The following is a 26,020-nucleotide window of genomic DNA, read 5'->3' on the forward strand; positions in this document are numbered from 1 at the left end:
AATAAAATCAATAATGATAATCAACAACGTATTGAATTATATAAACAATTATTACAAATAATAAACAGTAATGAAGTTATGTTTAATAACTTTTTAATGCAAAACCATTTGTACAGAGATATATTTAATCAATTATATAATTCTCAAGGAAATGAGGGCAGTATTACTGCTATTACTGATATGATTAATAAATATTATGACTTTTTGAAAAAATCTAATGAAGAAGAAAAACGTTTACATTAATATATAATAAACATGTATTATTTATCAACATATATATATGTTTTTTTGATTATTAAAATGTACGCTCCTCAAAATCAACAACCTAATGTTATAGACGCTATGTCAGGAAATTTAGAAGATTGGTATAACGCAGTAGATGATTGTTTAAAATTATCAGAAATTATACCTGGAAATTATGAATACACTACAGCAACTTCTTACGGCAATGTAGGTGATATTCAAGAAGGTGATACTACTTATGTAGATATAGCTACTGATAGATTTAAAATTATTAGTTTAGACAATTCATATATTACTTTAAAACAAACTGTTAAAATAACAGTTCCTGATCAAAACAAATTTATTATTTAAAGAATATTATATTGGTTATAAGTGTTCATGTGATGCTATTGATCAATACAGAATTTATAGTAATACTGATAAAATACAAGATATTCATAATGCTAGATATGAATGGTTTATGTTTTATAACAGTTTATCTGATGAGGCTAAGTCCGGTAATGATTGTTTTGCAACAATTGATAAAACTAGAAATCATGATCCAATGGTACCGGGTGTTTATGTTGATTTATCAGCAATAAACGATGCCAAGGAAATTACTGTTGAAATACCTTTACGTATACCTTTATCATACTTCTTATTATTATTTAATATGAGATATTATCCTAATTGGGCGGGTAAATTATCTATAGAATTAATGCCTTCTTATCAAAATTTAGTTATTACACCTATACCTAATTATGATAATATATTATTAGATGATACTAAAAAAGCTAAAATTTCTGATATTCGAGATATTATTAATAGCGGTGCCGTAGACTTAGGATTTCGTAATATAAATGAAACTGTATATAATAATATCAAAGAAACTAATTCATCTGGATCATATACATATACTGAACAACAACAACAATTTATATGTAATACACAAACAACTAAAGACATAAAAATTAAATTAGCAGAATATTTATTAAAAATGGATGTATTTAACGCATTAGCTGCTAAATATATACAAGTACCGTTATTATTTCCGATACATATATGTCAAGTAAGAGATTTTACACAAGAATTTATAGGTGATAAATCATCAATAGATACAGCTGCTACAATCGGAATTAGACATTGTGATACATTATTTACAGTATTTCGCGTAAATCAATATTCTAGAACATGTTTCTTAAATCCACATATTAGTTACAGATTTAATATTGACGGTAAAATGTATCCGCGAGAAGACTACACAACTGTAGATGACGCTAAAAATATTAATATGTTACTTGACAGTGTTAATTTAAACGGAAGTTTATTAAGCAGTATTAATGAAGATTTAAAAACTTCTGTACAGCCATATTATTATAAAAATACTTATAATGCTTCTGGAGTAAAAACTACAACAAGAATTTGGCACGGTAAAGATAATAGTAATTTCTTTATAGGATTACCTTTCGCTGAAGGTGAAGATTTTCAGAGCGGTATTTCAACAACAGGTACTATACAAATAGAACTTCATGGAAAACGTGTAAATACAACTGATTATTTAGCTACAAGTGCAAATGCATCACCTGTAGGTATATATTTTGAAGATGCTATATTAAAAATACGTTCTGTAAAACCAGAAGGAAGGTCACAAATTGAAATTACTAATGCATCTGTAGAACAAGTTATTAACGGATTACGTTAAAAATATATATTATAAAAATATATTATTAAATATTTATTTTTGTATGACTATATTTTCATCAGATGTTGTTATAAGTAAATTACTGTTTTTAATATCTTCATCAATGTCTTCATCAGGTATTGGTCTTATAGATATTGTTATATACATAGGTGATAATAAATGAACTTCTTGCATATTAGCGTCAACTAATTTTAATTCTAAATGTGACAAATCACTAGAATTTATTAATACTTCAAAATCAGCATTATTAACAATAACAGGATAATTATTACTAAAAGAATTATCAATTCTGAGTATTATTTTTGATATATTAATGCTTTCATTTAGGTTTCTATAAGAACTTTTTCCTAAATTACTTACTATATATAATACAGGTGTTGATAAATAATTCCCTACAGAATCACAGAATATTTCATATTTATTAGTATCTTCATTCAAATATGTAAATGTTAAAGGTAAATTTGTGTTGTATAAACCTGTTAATTGTTTTATATTATAACTCATATCATTTACAGTAAAATCTTTAGCACTACTAAATATTAATCTGCTTGTAGAATCACTTTCAACAATAACATTATTTTTTATAATTAAATCTGTTAATAAACTCGCAAAACTTGTATAATTTACATCAGTATACTGTGTGTTATAAGTATATTTTGTATTATTGATTATTATATAATCACCTTTTTCAATGACTACTATATTACAATGAGTTGTTAATGATGTAATTATCATTTTAGCAAATCTTGTATAAGGTAATGGTTAATTAACATTAATTCTGTTATAATTATTACTGTCATATGATGAAATTATATAATCAATTATTTCATTAAACATTGTATTTTATTTTTATAAAAATAATGATATTTGAACTATATATATGTATTATATCAACAATTTATGTAATCAATTCTGTAATAAATACATTTATAAAAATATATAATATTGATATTTATAATGAGGAAGAAGAAGAAATTCCTGATAATATAAAGAAATCATTATATTGTTAAAGTTTATTTTTCAACATTAGACAAGGTAATAGTTATTTTTTTGGCTTTAATATATATATTTCTGGGTCTTCACTATAAAATTTTAATGCTTTAACAGTAAATAATAATGTATTTTCTAAGTATAAATCCCAAGCATTTATTATTGATTTTGTTTTTTTGCCTTCAATTCTATTGCCGACAATAATCTTTTTTAACTTACTCATAGCAATTTTCTCATTAGTATAACTAACTTTAACACAATTATTTAAGCCGTCATAATCTTTAAACATAAAGACTTCTGGCGTTGAATCGCATACTACAAAGCATTTTTTAATATCAACTAATACATCTAATTTATTTAAATCATATGGACATTTTTTACGAATATCCATTAAATTAAATTTATCATTTATATCAATTGTAATATTTTTAACGTCATCAACTGTTAACTTTTGGTTTGTAACGGTTGTCATATCTTTTGCTACAAATAAAAATAATGTTAAAATTTTATAAACATATGCTTTTTTGAAGATACATTTATTAATAAATTATTTTGAGATTATTTTTGTAACCTGTAGCTTCTGTAACTTGTAACTTATGTGATATATTAAAGATTAGAAATACTTTTCACAGAATATTTCACATCTATTATAACTTTCTTTAATAATTCTTTTAGTATGTTTATCTCTTATCTGATATGAATAATTAATGTTAATTTCATAATCATAATCAACCTTAGTTGTTTGCCATTACCATTATATTTCATATTTTATATAAATAAAAAATTCATTTTGAAAAAATTTATTATTATTAAAGTGTAGCCTGTAGCGTTACGTTACCTGTTACTTTAACAAAACTCATATATATCATTATTATTACTTTTATCATATTGATATTTTTAGAGGTAACATAAGCTACACAAGTAACATCTCAAAAGTATAGGTATTTTAGAGGTTTTTACTGCTACTATTGAATATTACGCGTAGCGAGTATATAACTTGTAGCGGCTACATTTCTAACAAATTATCTTTTTGAAATTGTTGTTATTTGGAAGTAAACTTTATTCTTCGAAGCGAACGCGAGTGAGCTGAGAACACACACCGAGCGGAGCGAAGTGCACAATGAAACGAAGTGGAGTTGTGCTGTGTGTGTGTGTTTGTTTATTACAATCTCGACAACGGAATTGATTGTTGCTGAGGTATGAAATTTTATTACATTTTTTGCATTCCATTGTTTCAGGTAAAACGCCTTTGAAGATTAAATAATCGATTGCAGCAGAATGAGTGGGGATCATTTGTAATAAGTGCTTAATAGTAGGCATACCATTTTTGTTTGATGTAAGCATTAAATAATGTCACTTTTTAGTATAAATTATTCCTCTTATATTATGATTTTTTTTAATGTATTGCGAGCGCCATCGGCACAAGCGGTTTTGATCATCATATATTGAAAAAGCGTAGCTTTTTCAATATATGATGATCAAAACCTGCGCATCGTACAGAGTGAGATCAATGGTTTACTTCGTTAAGGGCCCAGCCCAAAAAATGACTTTTTGTATGATTTACTAAAATGATTTTGTGGAGTCTGTTTGACCAGTTATATCACTTTTTGAACGAGTATTCAATGTGTGATGATTGTAAAATAGACCCATAGTATGTCCTGCATGTCCACGATGTCCACGGTCGTCCTAGTACATTTGAGTTCTAATTTTTTGGAGGGGCAACAGGCAAAAAGGCAACAATTATAAATTTACATTAATACATCGTGTCAATGATTTTCATATTTTTTAGAGAGGGCACAAAAGCAAAATTTTATGAGTTTATATAAACTAACAGAGGTATGTGTTTTATATCATGTTTTCCGTAAATCATACCTTATCATATAGTACGTGGACAGACATTATTTATACCGATTATATCTAACATATGATTGCTATAATGCCTATTTTGCTTATAAAATTTTTCTCTAATTATACCCTTTTATACAGGACATGGTCGGACATAATTAATAATAATATTTATCGTTAGAAATATATTGTTGAAATATGTATTGTTGATAGATATTATATCCTAAAATAAATGATAATTATAATATATATTGTCCGTCTACGTTCCTTATATATAGGTATTATTAGAGTAGAATTTATATATAGCATATATAGCAAAATAGCATATATTATCATTATGTTGGATTTTATAGTTGTGCCTCTCTTAAAAATATGAAAAATTACAGACACGATGTTTTCATCAAATTTATCGTGCCCTTTTGCCTTGCTGCCCTCTACTTTTTAAAGAACTCAAATGTCCATAGAAGACCGTGGACAAGCAAGAGTTTTCAGCAAAAATTTCGTAATAGTAAACATTACTAAAAATAATAATATTTTCAACAGATTTTATTGAACAATTAAATTTTTGAACAAAAAAAGTAGTTTTTGATAAAATTTAAGTATATAATGCTTATACATATCAAATTTCACGTGTTTATCTTTATCGATTATTTTTTTGTTTGAATTTTTATCGAGACTTTCAACATTATTTGATTCATGATCACTTGAACTAATATGTTGTAATAGTCCTCCAAAATATAACTTTCTTCTGAAAAAAATAACGATATTACATAGTGTTCTCTTATCCAAAGTACCATCATCTACAATAATTGAGACATGTTTTTCTAATAATTCATTATTAATTCGTTTCCTAATTTCCGACGCATAAGCCACAATAAGGCCTCTTATTTTAGATGGGCATGGTGTATTCTTTTTTGCATCGATTGCAACTAGAAGATCGTGCCATTATTTCCCCGAGAGTAGTTATAGGCATATTAAGTCGACACATTGGATTTAACAAGAGCTATTTGTCCGTTAGTAAGACAACTTAGTGATATTATTTCATTTGAATCATCCTGATTTTCATCATGCTAGCTTTTGTTGACAGCAATGTATTCATTTATGTTATGATTTGTTTTAGAATATTGTTTATTTTCCAAGCATTTTTTACCATGTTTATATAATAATCGATGATTAGCGAAATATTGTCCACAAACCTTGCAATTTTCATTAAATATTTTGTGTCAATATCCTTCGATTTCCATCAATTGATCTTTTTGAGATAAAAACCATATCTCTAACTCATCTAATGTATCACCGTGGCTTTCTTTTAATAAAATTTGTCTTTGTTTTCTTTGGACATATTTATTGCCCTGATCATTCTTAAATAAACATTCAAGGTGCATTTTACTTGGCCATTTACGTTGTGTAAAGTATATAAAAACGATAATTTGTGAAAGTGTATTTGAATGAAGAAGTAATCCCAAAGCAAACATTTTTGTTATATAACATTATTTAGCAAACTAATTCCACCATGGATAACACTCATATGTAAATACAATTTTTTATTTATTGATGTTTTAAAATTCAATACAATGTTTTTCATTTTTCTATTTTATTCTGGATGGATCTGTTGGTAATCATTGTCCTTTTTTATCCTGTGATGAAACTAAATCACTTCCAAGCATAATCTCTACAGATTTAATATATCCTCTATCGAGCTTACTCAGATAAAATTTACATTCGGTATATAAATTTATAATTTCATATAATTCATCTGGAACATCATCAAAATCAATACTCCAGCAGAAATTAATAAAAAATCTTAGAATAATATTTCGAATCATTTGTGAATGCAATGAAATATCTAAAATTTGACTAAATAACTGAAGAAAATGACTAAATTCTGGTATGAATGCATCGAGCCCAAATCTAATGTCATCCGTTCGATTTCAATAGAGGATTTTCGAAAAAAAGAATTTTTTTTCGAAAAAAGTGATGATTTTTCGAAATAGGTGGGGTTTTTCGAAAAAACTCGGTATACATCGAAGAACCGTTACATTTCGAAAAACCGTTGAGTTTCGCAAAAAATTTTTTTTCGAAAAAACTAACTTTATGAGTGATTTACTTGTAAAACAAATACTCAAAATTTTGAGTGGAATTTCACATAAACTATACAAAAAATGCATCAAAAATATATTTTTCTCTGATTAATTTTGGTTTATTAAAACTTGATTTTGTTGATGTGCCACTCTAAGTGGATGCTCTGAAATATAAGAATTATTAAGAGCTATACATATTTACATAATTGATGGAAACAATTTAGATCGATCACCTCTATACTGTTGTCCCAAGACTCCAAAATTCGATTTTAGTCTACCAAAATAGTTTTCCACTATTACACGATCTTTTTCGATCCGTGTATTGGTAGCTATTTCTTCTTGTGTAATATCTCTATTTGCTTTTTGATAGTGACGATAGCCTCCGGGTACCCCTGTGAGTTTAAACCAGTATACCCTTTATCGAAAAGTCCTTGAAAATGACGTACAATTTGTGTTCCGTTTTGCATTGTCATGTGCACAGACAAAAACCTCTCAAGCCACATGCTATCCTTGAATGCTTTCAAATCATGAATCGAACCCGGGATCCCGACAGAAAAAAGTGTACAGAGACCGTTAGGACGAACGAGAGCTTGTATTTTCACTCCACATATGCCATGTTTGAAGGACCAATTACGTTTTTGGTCTTCTTTTGACTCAGGCTTGTTGATAATTATGAAGGTGGTGTCAATAGCACCAACAGCATTAAAGAAGTTCTAAAAATGAAGTTCATCTGGAATTAGTTGAATAGGCATTACACAAAATTGTGCGACTAACGGTCTCTGTAATAACTTTAGTTTTCAATATAATAAAGAATATAACACATTAATGGACGAATTTAATATTTAATTAGAAAAAGTATATATTTATTAATAAAACATCATCTGATCTTATTCTTTTGAAGATATATTAATTGCATCCGGAACTGGATTTAATAAATATCTTGGTACTGACATTTTTATACCTATTTTATAATGTATATCAATTTTACCTTATTCGAAATTATACACTATCTAAATATCTGGTAATATTTTTGATCTTTTTTTTAATTGATCTGTGTTATTCACTGTTACTGTTGTACCAGGAGGTAAATAAAATCCTCTTTGTTTCATAATTTCATAATTTAATTTATGTAAAGATAAACCAAATGATTTTTGTTTCATTTTAGCTTCATATGGTGATATTTTTTTATGATTTAATTTAGATAATGTTTTATGATAATTATAATTATAATTATGTATAATTTTATTCATATCATGAGGTTGAATACACTCTAATATTATCAGCCATATCTCTAATAGTTCTACAAATTCTATTAATCATAGCTAAAGATGAATGTATAGGATAAGATTTATTTTTAATTATTATTCTTTCAACAGGAATTATTTTAGTACCAATTAAATGATTTGAAATATATTGTAAAGGTTTTGATAAAAATGTTGTTTCTGAATCACAATGAATAATTTTAGGATTTAATAAACCTGTACCATAAAGTACAAATAAAGCTTTAGCTACACTTTCGATTGATTTTTTACTATGTTTATCGTTTATTTTAATATTAGTAGAAGTACCAAATAAATATCTAGTTTGTACTTCTACAGCTAATAAATAACAATAATCATATTCAAATTCGTCACTATGTGTAATAAAATAAATTCATTTGATATTCTCCATTACCTCCAATATATTTTGATTGATGTTTTTCATTTAATTTGGATGGAAAATAATTTATATTCGGTTTTATTTTACCTATATTTGTATAATCAATACTATAAGGTATATTTAATTTTTTAAATAAATATCTATTTTTATTTAAAGTTTTAAAACCTGTATTAATATTTTGTTTATTATCATAAATATTGTAAAATTCATTTAGAGTTACTTGTCTAAAATAATGAAAATAATATGAAGAATATAATGAATGAGCATAATCTAATGAAATATTTTGTTGTATATTCAAGTTAGTTAATCCTGTAATCAAGGAATTATTAAATTCTCGCATAGTTTTAGGTTTCCCATTTTGTATATCATTTTCTACGTCTTTTGCAAATATTTTATGAAGTAATTTTCTTACAAATGTATATTGTAGAATAATAGATATATAATAGTTATAATATTCATTTGATGTATATAGACCTATATGTCCATCGATATAATTCATATTATATCCTTTAATAATATCATTAATTAATTTTTTAGATTCATTAAAATCTAGTTTTGTATTAATTTGGGGTTTTCTTAGAAAAAATTAGAATAAATCTATCTATAATGATTTGATAATATTCTAACATAGTCTTATGTTGAATTATATATGTTGGTGATATTGAAACCCCATTTCTAAGAGATTTTGTTGTTTCATCCATTAGTTTTGAAAAATTATTTAATGATAAATCAAATTTCAGAATACGAAAAATTACTCTTAAATTTTGCATTAAAAATTCGTAAATAGAAGGCTTTATTTCAGGTCCTTCATCATTAAGTAGAGCTAATCGTCGTACTTCATCTATTGATGATTTATTAATGTAAGGCTCTTTTTTTGGTTCACGTTCTTCCATTTTAAAAAATAAGAATGAAATAAAATATTTTTATTCTCTAAATATACTTAATAAATGTTCATCTATTTTATTTGTTACTTCATCAACTATTGAATTTAATATTTTAGTAGTTATTACTAAATCATCTGATAATTTATTACCATCAAATAATACTACATCACCAATTTCATAATCTGCAGTATCATTCACTCTAAAATAAAAATTACCATGTGAAGCGAAATCAATAATCTCTTGTGAAATTTATACTTCTCTTATAATAAGTTCACCTATTGAAGCTTTATAACCAGTTTCATGTTTAGCTACACAAATGCCTAAGTATTCTTTATAAGTACCAGTAGTTTTAACTGATGGAATACAATCAGTTGATGAAGTATTTGTGACATATTTACCTTCATTGGTTATAGCATAAACATTACCTGTTAAAAATACTGGTGAACCAATTTGAATTTGTGTTAAATCTTCTGTAACAGGAGCATTATGAATAATAGTTGTATTTACTTGTGCAAGACCTCCAGTTCTATCAAATGTATTAAATGTAGTTGCGATATGATATATTGTACTAAATATATCAGAAAAAGTACCATCATTTTGTTTCTTTTGTGTTACTGATTCCAAATATAATTCTCTATATTTTACATTTGCAGTAGGTGTACATCCATAAATTCTCCATAATAATTGATATGTATTACCTGATTCTTCAATTATACTGTGAAATAATGTTGATTTAGTGAACTCTAAACTAGTGAATTGACCTCTATTGGATTATATATTTCCTGTATTATCAATGCCATTAGTTTTTACAGAGTACATAAGTTCATTGCAACCTATTTTATTACAACCTAAGGCATCAACAGATGAGGAGTAATGAAAGCCATTTCCTAGTTTTCGTTTAAATACTATATCATTATCAATACATTGTATTCTCCAACTATAATTATTTTTATATCCATCACTAGCATGCATATCTATGTTAGGATATGTTTCTAAAACACCATCGTTTTTAATAACTGCAATTGAAGGGACACTAATATCTAAATTTGAATCTGAAGGTCCCGAATTTAAAGCAAAACCATTAATTGTTGAACATGTGATATTTTCTGGATTTGATACTGTAGGAATATCTGTTAAATCATTATAACTATGTGTATGATTTGTTTCAGCATATTTTGTATCATGATTATGATCTTTTGAAGCATACTCAGTATGTGTATGTTCTGAGGGTGGAAATTTTTCAGGTTTATCCGTCAAATCATTATTACTATAAGTATGTTCTGAAGGTGGAAATGTTTCAGGTTTATTATTTAAATCGTTATAACTATGTGTATGTTCTGTTGAAGCATAGTTTGTATCTTTGTGATGATTATATATTTAATGAAGAATACACATTAAAAAATGGAGAAAAATATTCTGAGATATTTAAGGTCCATGATCTAATCTGTAATTGCAATAAACAATTACAAGTTGGTATCCCATGTTCACATATAATTAATGTTCTAGAAATGAATAATTTAAGCGTAATATATAATATTAAAATAGCAAACAGATGGGTACTAAATCAGCAAAACTTTATTTATCATCATGAAGGTTCAAAATTATTTGAAGAAATTACTTATAGAATCACACAGTTAAGTTCTCAAGAAAGATTTGTTTTACTTCGGGCAAAGGGAACACCATTATATGAATTGGCAAGTAGAAGTCAGGATAAATTCGAAAAAGCTATGGCTTCTTTAGATTCTCTAGAAAAAGAACTAAATAATGAATCAATAGAACAGATTGCTACTGATGAAATAGAAATTAGAGCCGGAAGAGGTGAAATTCATAGAAATACGAAAAAAGTTAATCCGCGTCAATGTCTCATCTGTTCAAAGCCGCATAATACAAAAAGATGCCCCAGAAGAGGTGAAGTACTTAAATTTGTTCAAGAAGGTGGCTCAATCTTTGGATTAAAGCATTTTTCAATATGTAATCAAACTGGGCATAATTATAAAAAATTCAAAGCTAAAGAAGCATGGTTAGAAGCTATTCGAAAAGGTGAACTCCCTCCGATTGAATAAATTTGTTTTGCTTAATTTTATTTGTATTGTTTTTATTTTATATGATAATTTTGTTATTTTGTTAGCTTTACATAAATACGTTTATATCAGTACTGATACTTTTTCAAAGAGGGTGCTATTTGTTTATGAGCACCGTGTGCTCTGGAAATGTACCCGAGAGAATAAGTATATTTAATTTGGTGCTCATCACACCTGTACCACTATAGGGCAAAAAAATAATTAGGGCACAAATAATTCAAATATAGTGTTGTGTCAAATTTATTTTTATTCAATTTTTGGATATTTACTTCTGTAAGACGACACACTCTATTTCACAAGCGTCACTTTTTTGCCAATTACTTTAGTGGTGTAAGATAATTTTTTTGATTGAATGAACATTTATTTTGTACAGCATTTGTAAACTTCTCAATTACAGACATTTACTTTTCCAAAACATGAGAATATTTTTGTTATGCAGATGAATAATTTTGTAGATGTGTCACTTTTTGGATATTTACTTTTGTATGGCCAAACAAAAAGCAAACAGCTGTAGTGTCCTGTACGGAAATTCTCAAAAGTCATTCAATTTCTGAGTAAATCATTTATAAAGTGCGAATTGAACAGATTTTCATCCACGTTGTGAAATATTCGAATAGTTTGTTTGGACAATTAAACATTCAAACCATGCTTAAAATTTTTCGTACACCAGCTGTACGGAAATTCTCAAAAATCATTCATTTCTCGAGTAAACTATTCGATTTCCCGCATACTTACACTGCGGTTGTGATCGTTTCCATCTGAAAAAGCCTGGCTTTTTCAGATGGAAACGATCACAACCGTCCGCGCCTCCGGCGCTCGCAATTACTAAAAAAATTGTTGTTGAGTGTTTTACTCAATTTGCTCCATATGTAATAAATGGCACGACGACTCCATCGCCTATCCATGTCGAAGATATTGTAGGATTCCATTTAACGCCATAGAAATATCTTTGATGAGGTGTTTCGTACGTCTTCCTATCATTGATGGTTTTTTGGGGCAGTCCACAATGAGCTGTGTTGTTGTTAACATGTATCCAATTTCTGAGTTCTTCAATATTTCTGCATTTTATGCTGTACCTCAAAATCTTCCACATTTCCCATTTTGACTTCTGATAAAACTTGTTTAATTCCATTTTTTTCGAGGAATTTCTTAAAATCTTTTTTGAATTCTCTACCATTATCGGTTCACACAGAAAATGGACGGTTGCCACAGTATTGAATTGCTAATTCGAGGCACTTTTTTGTAGTTGCTGAGAATTTGTTCGAGATTGCGTCACAATATACGACGTAACGAGAATAATCATTCATAAAAGATATTAAATATTCTCCGTTATAATTATGGAGATCAGTATGACAAATTAAATTTAAATTTGATGCTTCATATCGGCAATGATAGGGTTCTTCGGGCTTTAACGGTCGCGTGTACGATAAGGCGTTGTTCTCCTTCATTACGTCGTATATCATATGGTGTGTAATTTCTTGTCACATAGGAACACTTTCTGATTCGGAAATTATTTAATAGAATGTCTTGTTAACGCCAGTTTTGTATATTCTTTGTATTTCCATGATTTTATCTTTGAGCTCTTGGCGTAAATCTCCTTTTTGTCTCCCTCTGGTAATACGTTGATCAAGACCGTTATCGCCGATCGCCCTTCTAACGGTCCCTGGACTCACTCTTTTCGTTACCACTATTCGAGGAAGATGTTTTCCCCTATTTATGATAACTCTGGCATGATTGCTCGCTTCGTCGATTGTTGTTCTCCTTTGCTGGATTGCCTTGACGGTAGCTTCTAGCCGAAAAGGGCAAATTTCGATCTTTTTCCTTCCTTGCATTCGAAATTTACATTCAATAGTTTACTTAAAAATTGAATGATTTTTGAGAATTTCCGTACAGCTGGTGTACGAGAAAAACCAAAATTAACCCAGTCACTTTTCTATCGCTTTGATGACGATCATTTATCTCTCATTATTCACTTTTTGAATGGTTTACTCAGAAATTGAATGATTTTTGAGAATTTCCGTACACAACAGCAAACAGCTGTAGTAAATCGACTATTCAATTCTTTTACATTGATATCACTTTAATGATGAAAATACGATAGAGTTTTTTGAATTTGTTCAAAAAGCTCTATCGTATTTCTATCGTCGACCCGCCCCGAATGCTGGGGCACCTGACGAATTTAATGATCAATAACTCAGATATAAGTCGAAAGATATTTTAAAACCATTTCTAATGGATGTATTATAAATTAATAGTCAAACGAAAATTGGTCAAGCATTTTATCTGCACACTAAATCTGATTATCTTCTTTTGACTCTAATAATCTAAAAACTCTATTCTTCTTATATTTATGTAACTGCCTTTTTAAAATGATCATAATTCTTCTTCTGCCCTAAAAATTTAAAAATTATATATTCAACCAATAATTGTTCTTGATATTTAGCAACTTTATCTATTTGTATATATATGGATTTGTCACTTTTATTTTGGAATGAATTCTCTTTAAAATTTTTCTCGAAGTCGCTCCATACCTATCAAATATACCAGCACTCCGGGTCATTTGTTATTATTTTTGTTCATTTGTTAATTTTGGAATTTTTATCTCCCCACTCAGTTTGTTTCAACGTCACTTTCTCGTAAAGTAACCAATGTAATTAAATACTTTACTTGATTTAAACACGATAGAGGACGTTAAAAATAATTACAGCCACCTCAAAATATTTTGACGTATTCGACTTTATGAATTGATAAAGTTTTGAAAAATTATGACCGTTTATTGACCGTTAATTTCAGTAACATTTCGACTTACAACAACAAAAAGCAAACAGCTGTAATAATTGAATAATTGATATATATAAAATTTGGTTTTTCGTTATTATATTTAGCGCGAAAAGGTATCCTTGACCATAAACTTTTAATTTATAAATGTTATTCTTCATTTGTATTTTCGGATTTAAGATTCAAAATAGCGAAATAAAAGGGTTTTATCCAGATGGTACTACTGATCGAAACAAGGTGTATAGTTTAACAGCAATAAAACATGGGAATGACGAAGATGTTCAAAAATGTCTCATTGAAGAAATATTAAAAGTTGTTCCACAAACAAAGTTAAATGAAATTGATGCTCTATTTGATTCATCAGGTGGATTCTACAATGATGAGCGAATTATAGAAATGTCACAACACCGATATAACCCTTTAACAGTAAATGAAGCAAAATCACTTGCATATTACATGTATTTACCAGACCTTTCACAAAAAGTAGATCTTGAACTCAACACTGGATATACAAGTAAATTCGACTGTTTCTTTGACTCTCTCAAAAGAGCATTCGATAAATTAGAAGAGTTCGCTTGGTCACCATCGTATAAGGATGGTAGTAACCTCAAACCTGAACAATTTAAAGTTGGCGAGTATGTTTCAACAAGAACATTTACTCAGGTTTGTGTAAATTCTGGATATATAGGAAATGCTAATATTATTATAAAAATATATGCAAATAAAAAAAATATAAAATCAGTTGAAGATATTTTAAGAAAAAAACCTACAAATGATGATAATATATTAATATTTCCTCCTGCAACACTCTTTAAGGTAAAAAATGAGCCATATATAAAGTATTGTAACAGAAAGAATTTTAGCCCTGATTGTTATGATAAAAAGAATTCAAATGACCTAAAAGAAATAACTTTCATTGAACTAGAAGAAATTGACGAATTCTATGGACCAATAAAATATAGGGATCCTCCGGAAGTACATAGTGACGTATCTGTCATTCCTCTAAACTTTTCAGAAGAACCAGAATATTATACAGATGATGAACCAACAATATCCAATAAAAGCAGCGCCTCGAAAAATATATTGATCATTGTATCTGTTGTAGCGGGAATTATTCTTATAGGAATTGTGTGTTTAGTTATTTTTTTCATAAACAGGAAACGAACAGAAGCAACTAAATCGAATAATATTGTATAAAAATTCTAGTTTAAATATATTGTTCAATCATAATCCCCAATATTTTTTAAGTAAATTAGATATCATTTAATAAATATGTTTTCTTGAATTTTTGCTGAAATTAAAATTATAAATATCAAATATATTATTTAAGTAATTATGAATTGTTGTAAATTGGTTCAGATAAGAAAAGTGGTTTAAAACGTTTTAAGTAAAAGTTATAGTTTTTATTTTTTGCACGATGCAAAGAACGTTAAAAATATAACAAATGTTTAGACTCAAAGAAATATGGGAATCTTCTCATATTTCTAATGAGGAATTCAGTCCAGATGCATTTTGTTCTTTTTTGTTTGATCATCAAACGTGTATTTCAGTTGGTAGTCTTTCAGGAATTATTCGATTTTATTTTCCATCAAAAGCAAGTGATCAAGCACCATTTACAGAAATCATTCTTAATTATCCTATTCTTCAAATTTCATATGGGAATTTTATTTTCAGTGATAAAAGTACACTTGCAGTTCTTCATCCAAATCTTTTAATCCTTTATGAAATCGAATCAAAAGAGAACACAATTGTTCTTAATGAATCACAATCATATTCTCTTTCGCATTCTTAATATAATTTTATTTCAACAACATTAGATGGACCATCGAAACCACAATGTATCATTATTCAATCACTTGATGGCTTTCTTACAATTGCTAATTCACTTGGCACCACCGCATATAAAATTCCATATTTTTTTCTGTTGCCCAATGCCATTCACATACATTCCTCCGTTAGAACTTTTTATCTTTGGTTCACCCGATTATAAAGTCTATGGCTATCGGAAGAACATTTTACTTAGCAGTAGTTCAGACAATAAATCGATTGAAGATTGGAATTATTTAAATAATTAAATCGGCGAACAAATTGTTTCAATACACTTTTGGCAGCTCAAAACGAAATACGTCACCGCAGCCAGCTACGAAATTGCAGTTGTTGGCGAGCGAACGTTATATGTTTTGAATGAAAATGGAAATCTGAAATCGATTGTTTCACTTAACATGTGTGCGATCTCAGTACTTTCGTATACTTCGCAGTACGAAAAAGGCAAAAATTGTAATAATTTATTGATATCAGGTAAAGAAAATACACTTTGTATTTATATCAATTTCCAAAAAGTTTGGCAACTAAATTTAACCAAAGCCGCAATTGGTTAAATATAATAACTATTGAACCAAATCCTGGATTTCTTGCATTACTTACAGAGGATGGCACAGTGGTCGTAGGTTATGTTGGAACCCATTACCAACAAATCCTTCCATTGCCTAAAATACCTAAAATTACTGAACAACAAGTGAAAGAACAAATCATAAAAATAAATGAAAGAATATCAAAAATACCATCAACAGACTTCTTTCAGATCTTTGTCAATGTCTCTAAAGCTTCGCCACGATTTGTTGAAATAATTTTCCAATCAAAGTTTGAAGTGAATGATGTAATGTGTCAAATTGAGGTGCCCCCAACGATAACAAAAGTGTCGTCGTTTACCATTGAAAAAGTGGGTAAGGATGAAGTTCCTTTTCGAATTGAATTTTCCCCAACAGATAAACCACCCGCAAGGCAAAACATCATAATAAGTACCATATTCACAACAGCAGAGAAGAAAATGCTGACAAAGTTTGTTGAGTTCGAAATTCCATTCGAATTCTTCATCAGAAAAATCGAAACACGAGTGAAAGGGAACTTCAAATTGATACTAAATGCAAAAGGAGGATTCCTAAGCTTAGTGGAACTGTTTCCAAACCAAGTCTTGAAGAAGCCGCATGAATTATCAATGACATTAACAATATATTGTTATTCAAAAAATTGAACAATGTGGGGGTGGGAATCCGGCTCAAATTTTATCATCGTAGGAGGAGCCGCCTTCCATGTGCCAAAATAACAGAAGGGTTTGGCAGAAAAGGTCTCCGGCCTGAAATGCACATAAGGTACTCACCATCCTGGAATAAATTCGCACCTCCCAAAAAACTCTTGATATGACAACGGACTATGCCCTTCAATATGTTATTTTACAACCATTCAATCCGTTCCTTGCCCCATGCTGGCTGGATTCGCACCCCCACATCTTAGCGTTTTTTTTTATTATCCTCTAAATCCAAAATGATCAATTTCAACACAAAAACGCAAATTCGTTATAAAAAGACGATAAGCAATCAACCCGTTCGTTATTCTTCAAGCTGACCATAATACGTATAATACAGAGGGGATGACAATCGAATTATATACTTCATCGAAAGGTAATACAACGATCAATAAAGTATACAATATGGGAAACATTTTCAACTGATTATGATCATAATAACAGTTATTATTATATTAACCGTTTGATAAAGCAATCAATACTTTCAAGAAGGCCGAGAAACAAGCAAAAACTTGATCCATCTTCAAATAGTATATAAAATTATCATTACAGGGCGTGTTAATCAAATATTCATAAAAATTGTATATTTATTGATAATTATATTTGTTCAATAAATTTTTCTTCTTGAAAATCTTCGGCAAATGGATCTTCTTCAATATTTATGTTACTTATTCCTGTAGTAAATGTATTCGTCGTTTCGTTTTCATTTTCTTCTGATTTATCATTTTCATAAATTTCTTCTTTTTTATTTCGAATATGTTTCAAAAATATAATTAAGAATATGATAATAACTATTACTATGACAATTACACAAACTGAAATGATGATAATCGTTGTTTTATTATCATTATTTTGATTATCATTAACATTAGTGTAAAACACTGTAAAGAAATTGGAATAATAATTATAATAAGTCGAATAAATAACAATCGTGTAATTGTAATAAATAAATTCTGTTTCAATATATGAAAATGTCGAATTGTTTATATATAATGAAAATGTTTTCGTTTGTGTTTCATAAATAGTTAATGAATGTGTAATTGATAATGTAATTGTTATTGTGTATGAAAATGATAATGAAATATCACTTTGAAGTGATGCAGTAAATGTATTCGAATTAGAATATGTATTCGATTGACTAAATGAATATAATTCTGAGAATGAAATTGAATCTGAGTGTGTATATGTATTTGATTTTGTAAATGTATTCGATTGACTAAATGAATGTGTTGGAAGTGGTTCGCATGTTCCTTCTGTGTTGTCTTTGGCAACATCTAAATTTCCAAATTTACTTCCTTTATATGTTGAATATGTGATAACACTTGTTGAAACATTATAAAATGCATTTTCACGAATTTCTGGTTCTGAATCTCCATAATAATATATACATCGAAGTTGATAACAATTCCCAAATGCTGAACCTCCAATATTTCTTATTCCATATCCAAGTATTAATAATGTTAAATTCGAACATAATGCAAATGCATAACTCCCAATTGTTGTAACTGAATTTGGAATTGTAATGTTTTTGATTGATGAACACAATGAAAATGATGAACCTCCAATCTCTGTAACATTTTCTCCAATTATAATCGTTTCTAATTTAGAACATAAATAAAACACTGAACCTCCAATATTTGTGACTGAGTTACCAAAATTAACTGAAACAACTGAAGGCCATCCTGAAAATGCATCACTTGGAATTGAATAAATATTTTCACTGATAATTATATATTTCGTGATATTTTGATATTGTTCAACATCAATAAAATCATTTGAATTTGTGATTGAAAGTGTTGAATTATCTTTATGAAATATTTCATAAGAATTTGTGAAAAATATAATAAAAATTGAAATGAAAATTTTTTCAATTTTTTTCTTTTCTTTTACTTTCAATACATATTTGGTCGTTAATATTTTCTGAACTGAAATTGTGTTTTTCTGATAAAATTTGATATGAATAACCGAAAATATCATTGAAAAAATGATGGTTAAGTGAAGTAAAACATTCAAAATGTTTGGTCCTTCTTCGTTGTCGTTTCGCACCATCAAAAAATGTGAAAATTCACGTTTTATAGGATATACATCTTCATAAAATTTATTGTATGATTTATCAAACATACCATTTTTGACAAATATATCAATTTCAAAGTATTTTTCCAAAATGTTTGAAAAATATGCTCTTGGAATTTTATGTTTGTTATTAAAATCCTGATGTACAACTATTGTATATTCATTATATGGTATCAAATTCAAAAATAATTTGTTTATCAAAACTTTATAATTATTGTTAAATCTTTGAAATTTTTTGTTCATAATTTCATTAATTGATACATCCCCATCACATTCGTAAGTCATACTTTTCATGTTTTCGTGGTTTTGTATTTGTAATATTTCTTTTTGAATGATATAAGGTGTAATAAGCTTTGTATCGGTTATAAAACGTTTCATCATGATCAAAATGCTGAATAAAAGAAAGGTTCTCATGTTTCAGCTTGTAATATATATATGGACCTTCGCCAATTATACATCGGCTTTCACAAAAGTTTAAAATCTCACGGTTAAACTTTTAAAAACCTGTTGTTTTATTGTCGTTTTTCAAACCAATTTTGAAATATTTCTATCGATTTTTTAAGACGACAATCAAAGAAACAGCTTTATAACATTATAAATTCACTTTTAAATAACATAATGAATATATGTTATAGAACGGAATTTATGCTTTAATTTGGTGTGCCGTTCATTTATCAAAGATGTTTCCATCATCATAAAATTAGCACTTTTTTAAAACATTGGCAATTCAGCTATTTCTTGTTTGAATATTTATGATTTTATATAAAATAAACAAAATATAAGGAGTTCTTTATGTCCGAAATCAATTACATTGTATCTTTAATTTAAAAGATATTTTTTGATTTTGAGAATAATGAATTCAAGTAAAGTTCATCCCAATTCATTCAAAAGCTAACATTTAATGTATTGACAATCATAATTCAAAATTATTGATCGTTGTGCAACAATATTTACCTTATTATATTTAAAGTCAGTGATACTATTTAAACATCATAAAATTCAAAATTTCATATTTAAATAAAATAATTCAAAACATTTTAAAGTCAAAATGATATTATTGTTAATATGATTTCATTTTATTTTATATGACAACACTTAATTTTTGTATAAGAATTAAATTAAAAATGTTCATGATTACACATTTTATTCATAGCCAATTGTCTTCATCTTCTTTCACAATATCTTCAACTAAACTATTTACTTCTTCGATTTGCTTTGTACTTGACGTTGTCGTGTCCTTAAATTGTAAATTTGATTTCGATTTTTCTTTCTTATTATTACTTTTCACTAAAAATATAACAATTCCAACAATGATCAAAACAAATGCAAATGATCCGCAAATAATTCCAATCAAAACATTTGTCGTAATTCCATTTGGTGAATTTTCATTGGAAGTATGAAACATTGTAAAGAAATTGGAATAATAATTATAATAAGTCGAATAAATAACAATCGTGTAATTGTAATAAATAAATTCTGTTTCAATATATGAAAATGTTGAATTATTTATATATAATGAAAATGTTTTCGTTTTTGTTTCATAAATAGTTAACGAATGTGTAATTGATAATGTAATTGTTATTGTGTATGAAAATGATAATGAAATATCACTTTGAAGTGATGCAGTAAATGTATTCGATTGACTAAATGAATGTGTTGGAAGTGGTTCGCATGTTCCTTCTGTGTTGTCTTTGGCAACATCTAAATTTCCAAATTTACTTCCTTTATATGTTGAATATGTGATAACACTTGTTGAAACATTATAAAATGCATTTTCACGAATTTCTGGTTCTGAATCTCCATAATAATATATACATCGAAGTTGATAACAATTCCCAAATGCTGAACCTCCAATATTTCTTATTCCATATCCAAGTATTAATAATGTTAAATTCGAACATAATGCAAATGCATAACTCCCAATTGTTGTAACTGAATTTGGAATTGTAATGTTTTTGATTGATGAACACAATGAAAATGATGAACCTCCAATCTCTGTAACATTTTCTCCAATTATAATCGTTTCTAATTTAGAACATAAATAAAACACTGAACCTCCAATATTTGTGACTGAGTTACCAAAATTAACTGAAACAACTGAAGGCCATCCTGAAAATGCATCACTTGGAATTGAATAAATATTTTCACTGATAATTATATATTTCGTGATATTTTGATATTGTTCAACATCAATAAAATCATTTGAATTTGTGATTGAAAGTGTTGAATTATCTTTATGAAATATTTCATAAGAATTTGTGAAAAACATAATAAAAATTAAAACATTTTTCTGTTTTTTCTTTTCATTTGTTTTCATTTTATTAATTAAAAATTTGACCACATGAAATAAAAAATATCCCAAAATAAAAAAGTTATACATTAGAACTTGAGCAGTTTCATTGAATTTGAACATTTTCTTCATGAAGCCATTATTCATTGAAGTTGGTAAATAAGCTTTTAATGGAAAATGATTAAACACCAAATAAAAGAATTTGAAATAATGTTTAATATATGATATAGGTAACTCTAATAAATGGGAATGATGCTGATATTCTTCTGTGATGATATTAAATGTATTTGATTCATTAGCTGTTTGCATAATAAAATTTGTGACTTTAATGGATACACTCTCTTTGTTATGGACTGAGTGTGTTAAATATTTAAACCCTTTGGATTCTAAAGGAAGGTAAGGGAAGTGTTTGAAGGTTTGAGATATGGATAATTGATTACTAAAAATCTTTGAACCTGAATTTTTTGGAGAGATTTGTAATAAGCAAAAGAAATGCATGGGTAAAATCAAGAAGAAAGAACACATTTGCGAGAAAAGTTGGGAAACTTGCTAATAAATCAGTCAAAAACGATACAGAGAAATTCAACCGCGCCGCCTTTTCGTCAATTCATTGGTATAACTTTCGTTGAAACATGTTTTATTGTTTCTGCAATCGGAAGCTGTTTGCAAAGCTGAAACGTAATGTTTTTATTGAAAAGTGTCAAAAAATTCCCTCGTTTATATTGTTGAAACACAGAAAAAAAATGATCGGAAGAAAATTCCCAATTTTAAATTGATTTTGCTTGTGATCAAGGAAAACTTTTGAAGGAAAAACTCTCAAAAAGTTCGCATCAACACAATTAACAGATAATGTATTGAATTTTGAATGCAGTATTTCACCAAACAACCGCCCCGTTTTGAACCCAAAATCATATTAACTAAAAAAAAATCTATTTTCATTTAAAAAAATATCTCATAATATTATTTTCAAACACTTTGATTATGATTTAATTATTAAATATGAAAAGTATTTAATTCATATATTATCTTGGAGGTGATATTTTCGAGATACAAGAAATCGCATTTAATTTTAAAAAGTTATTATAATATAAACTGTTCCAAATAATTCACTCAAGTACCAAATAATAATTAAAGCGCCTCAAAGAATTTATATAAAAATAAACAATAAAATTATAATATTTTTAGTTTATTTAAATAGAAACTTCATTAAAACAATTTTATGTTACCTCAAAATCACTTTAAAATTGCGTTAAAACGATTCATTTTCTGTCTTTGATTTCTAAATGATTTTGTTATTTGTCTCTCCAATGTCTTATCTTCTCTTACGGCCTTTTTTAGTGCTCCTTTCATCTTTGCGATCAGTGCAGCGTCAAGTTCATATTCATCCAAATCCGCCTTCTTCATCATTAACATTTCGGCAAATAAAATCAAAATCTGTGCAACGAATTTCTTGAATCGTACGTCATCTAAAGCCACAACAAGTAGCTCCAAGATGTCGTCCATTCCTTCGATTTCAGGCGAAAGTGGTAAAATTTTCAAAACTAAGTCGAAAAGTTTTTCATCAATATCAATGTTAATAACTTTAATTGTATATAATTCGAGAATTAATCGAATGATTTTCGATATTATTTGTGAATTATCAAGTTCTTCTTCATCAGTGGATAATATAAGTTGTTTTAATATGGAAAATACTTTCGGTATATCAAAGATTCCTGGATTGGATTTCCCAATCTGTGATAATATTTCGATACATGAACAAATTTCTTCAACATTTTCAGTTACATCAAATGATGTAAGAATTTCCATTATATATTTGTAAAGTTTCGTCATAGAGTCGAATGTAATAACCCCACAATGGATACCAGCTTCAATGGGCTCAAGAACAACTGGCGTCATTTCACATCGAATTTGAGGGATAATATCGATAAGTTGTCGACATATTTCATCTGATTGAAGTGGATATTGACGAATATAAGCTGCAATAAAATAAAAAATCATGGTTTTGTCATCTTGGCATGTATATAATGGAAAGTTTCCTAAATAATTAATGTCTCCTTTCATAATAGAATTAACAAATTCTGTTGAATCAATGTTAAATTTCTTCATTAACTTTTTCATTGTGTGGAGAATAACGTTCAACTTGGGACTAACGGTCGCTTTGCGAGCAAGTTTTTCAAGCTTCTCAAAAATAACGGTCGCTGTTTGACCGTTAAGTTGGTCAATTAATGCAATGATAACAGAACAAACATAAAATAGTTCATTGCCAACAATCGTGTCAAGCGTTTTAAGGGCAAATGATGTAACTTTTGACGTCATTTCTGGCCAGGAACCACTTTGGATAATTGTTGCTATTGATTCTGCTCTTTCCATTCTTTGTTTTGTTGTACCAGTTTCTTCATCTTCAAGTGAATCTGTTAGTGTTGGTAAGTTGGCAATGATCTGATTAAGAGTTGTCTCAGGAAATAGTTTTGATACAGCAAGGAAAAAGTTGGTGATTTCAGTATAACAACGCTTTTCCGTCTTAAGTAACTCAAGGGCAATACCAAATGCTTCTTCATAGATGTCTTCAACATAAATTTTGTTGATTGCCGCAATTTGGGATAATAACTCAAGACACCTTCCCTTGATGAAATCAGAGTTTCCATCGAACGAGGACTCGATAAAATTGTAAATTGCTTGAACAACATTAATTTTTGGATTTTGGTAATCATCTAAGAATCTCTGAAGAAGCTTGAAGAAAAGTGGATATTTTGACTCAGGATACTTTGGAAACTGTCCGATTACAAATGCAACTTCTTGTTTGTCGTCGAAAACTCCGCATTCGATCAGTCTTCGCATTGCTTTATGTGCACGAAAACATATTACTTCGTTTTGATCGAGAAAATGAGATGAGAGAAGAGTGAACATATCACTTGGAATGACGCGCTTGTTTCCGGATATCTGTGGTGCAATATAACGGAGAGTGACTAATGATGAAATTTGTTGATTTGTGTCACCTTGAATAAATTTGTGGATGGTTTGGACAAGCTCTGTAAGGAGGTCTTCGTTATCATCAATTAGGTCAGATAAAATGGGTGCATAAGTCAATAAAAATGATTCTGACTGATTTTCTAATAAAGAATTTTCAAGAATTTCCAACACCTGAGGATTGAGAGATGATGTGTCAATTGTTTCAACAATATTTAAAATATTTTCTGGAACATCTGATGTGTTATTTAGTTGGATTTTAATCAGATTGGAAATTGCATCAAAAATTGGTTTGACTGTAGGATTTGGCAAAAATTGGAGAATATTTACAATTGGAACCAATAAACTTAATCTTTTTTGGAAATCAAATTCTGGATCGAATAATTGCAATAATGATTCCTTTATTATTGGTGTTTCATCTACTTTGTAATTGCTATTAAGTATGAATTGTTGGATAAGAGAATTTAGAACAGGAAGATGGACAGTATCATTTTGTGCTATTGTAAATATTGATGTCCACACATTTTGTGGATCAAGATTATTGTCTTCAATTTTATTGCAATATTTAGATAGTTCTGAGAACAGCTTTTCTCTTTCCATTCCGTTTTGGTTGATTTGTTTCATCTGACCTTGCGGTTTTGTTTTCAAATTCCACTCAACCAAAATCCAATAGACCGTTTAAATGAGGCCGTTTGGCGTGCGAACCACTTTTATAATACTTTACTTAAGAGAAATTTTAAATATTTTTTTATTTGTTTATGGAAGAAAAGCCTATCACAAACTTAAAGGATAAGCTTCAATTTATTTATCATGTTATTTTCTCCTTGAATGAGAAAAATATTTCACAATCTGCTCGCTTGATTATTGATGAATTTGATAGTAATCTTCCATACTCTATTAATTTAATTGTTAGTCAAATGATATATTCAGTATATATTATAAAAATAAATGATGTTGATATATATTTTTGTTTAATGAAGGAAATTGAAACTTATGAAAAAACAAATAAAATGAACTCCAAAATATTTGAAGTTTTTGCTAATTTTGTTCTTCATGTTGACTCTTATGAATCATACTTCTTTCTTTTTAATATGGTTAAGAATAATTTTCTTGATACGAAACTTATTCGAAATAAAATGAAACCATATTTTGCGTGTTATATTCCAGAAGAAGAAATTAAACAATGTAATTATAAACGATTTTTTATGAAACAATTAAAAGATAATTATGAAAGACTTTCAACAAACAATTGGGAATTACATAAACAATTAATTAACGAAGGAGTTAATCCAAATAAAATCGCAAAAATAATTCGAAATGATGAAATCGAAAAACTTCAAGAAATATCATCGGAAACAAATTTCGA

At 28.1% G+C, this 26,020-nt stretch overlaps 1 protein-coding gene across 1 annotated transcript; it reads right to left on the reverse strand.

Moving 5' to 3' along the window:
* Positions 1-22,920: 22,920 nt before the first annotated feature.
* On the reverse strand, positions 22,921-25,278 carry GO595_006384 (uncharacterized protein; the record flags this gene model as incomplete). The annotated part of the gene is made up of 1 exon (XM_067919731.1): positions 22,921-25,278. The coding sequence occupies one exon, from the start codon at positions 25,276-25,278 to the stop codon at positions 22,921-22,923; it is 2,358 nt and encodes a 785-aa protein (XP_067773262.1).
* Between the last annotated feature and the right edge of the window lie 742 nt (positions 25,279-26,020).

This window comes from Histomonas meleagridis (genome assembly GCF_020186115.1).
Source record: "Histomonas meleagridis strain 2922-C6/04-10x chromosome Unknown contig_44, whole genome shotgun sequence".
Taxonomy (NCBI): Eukaryota; Parabasalia; order Tritrichomonadida; family Dientamoebidae; genus Histomonas; species Histomonas meleagridis.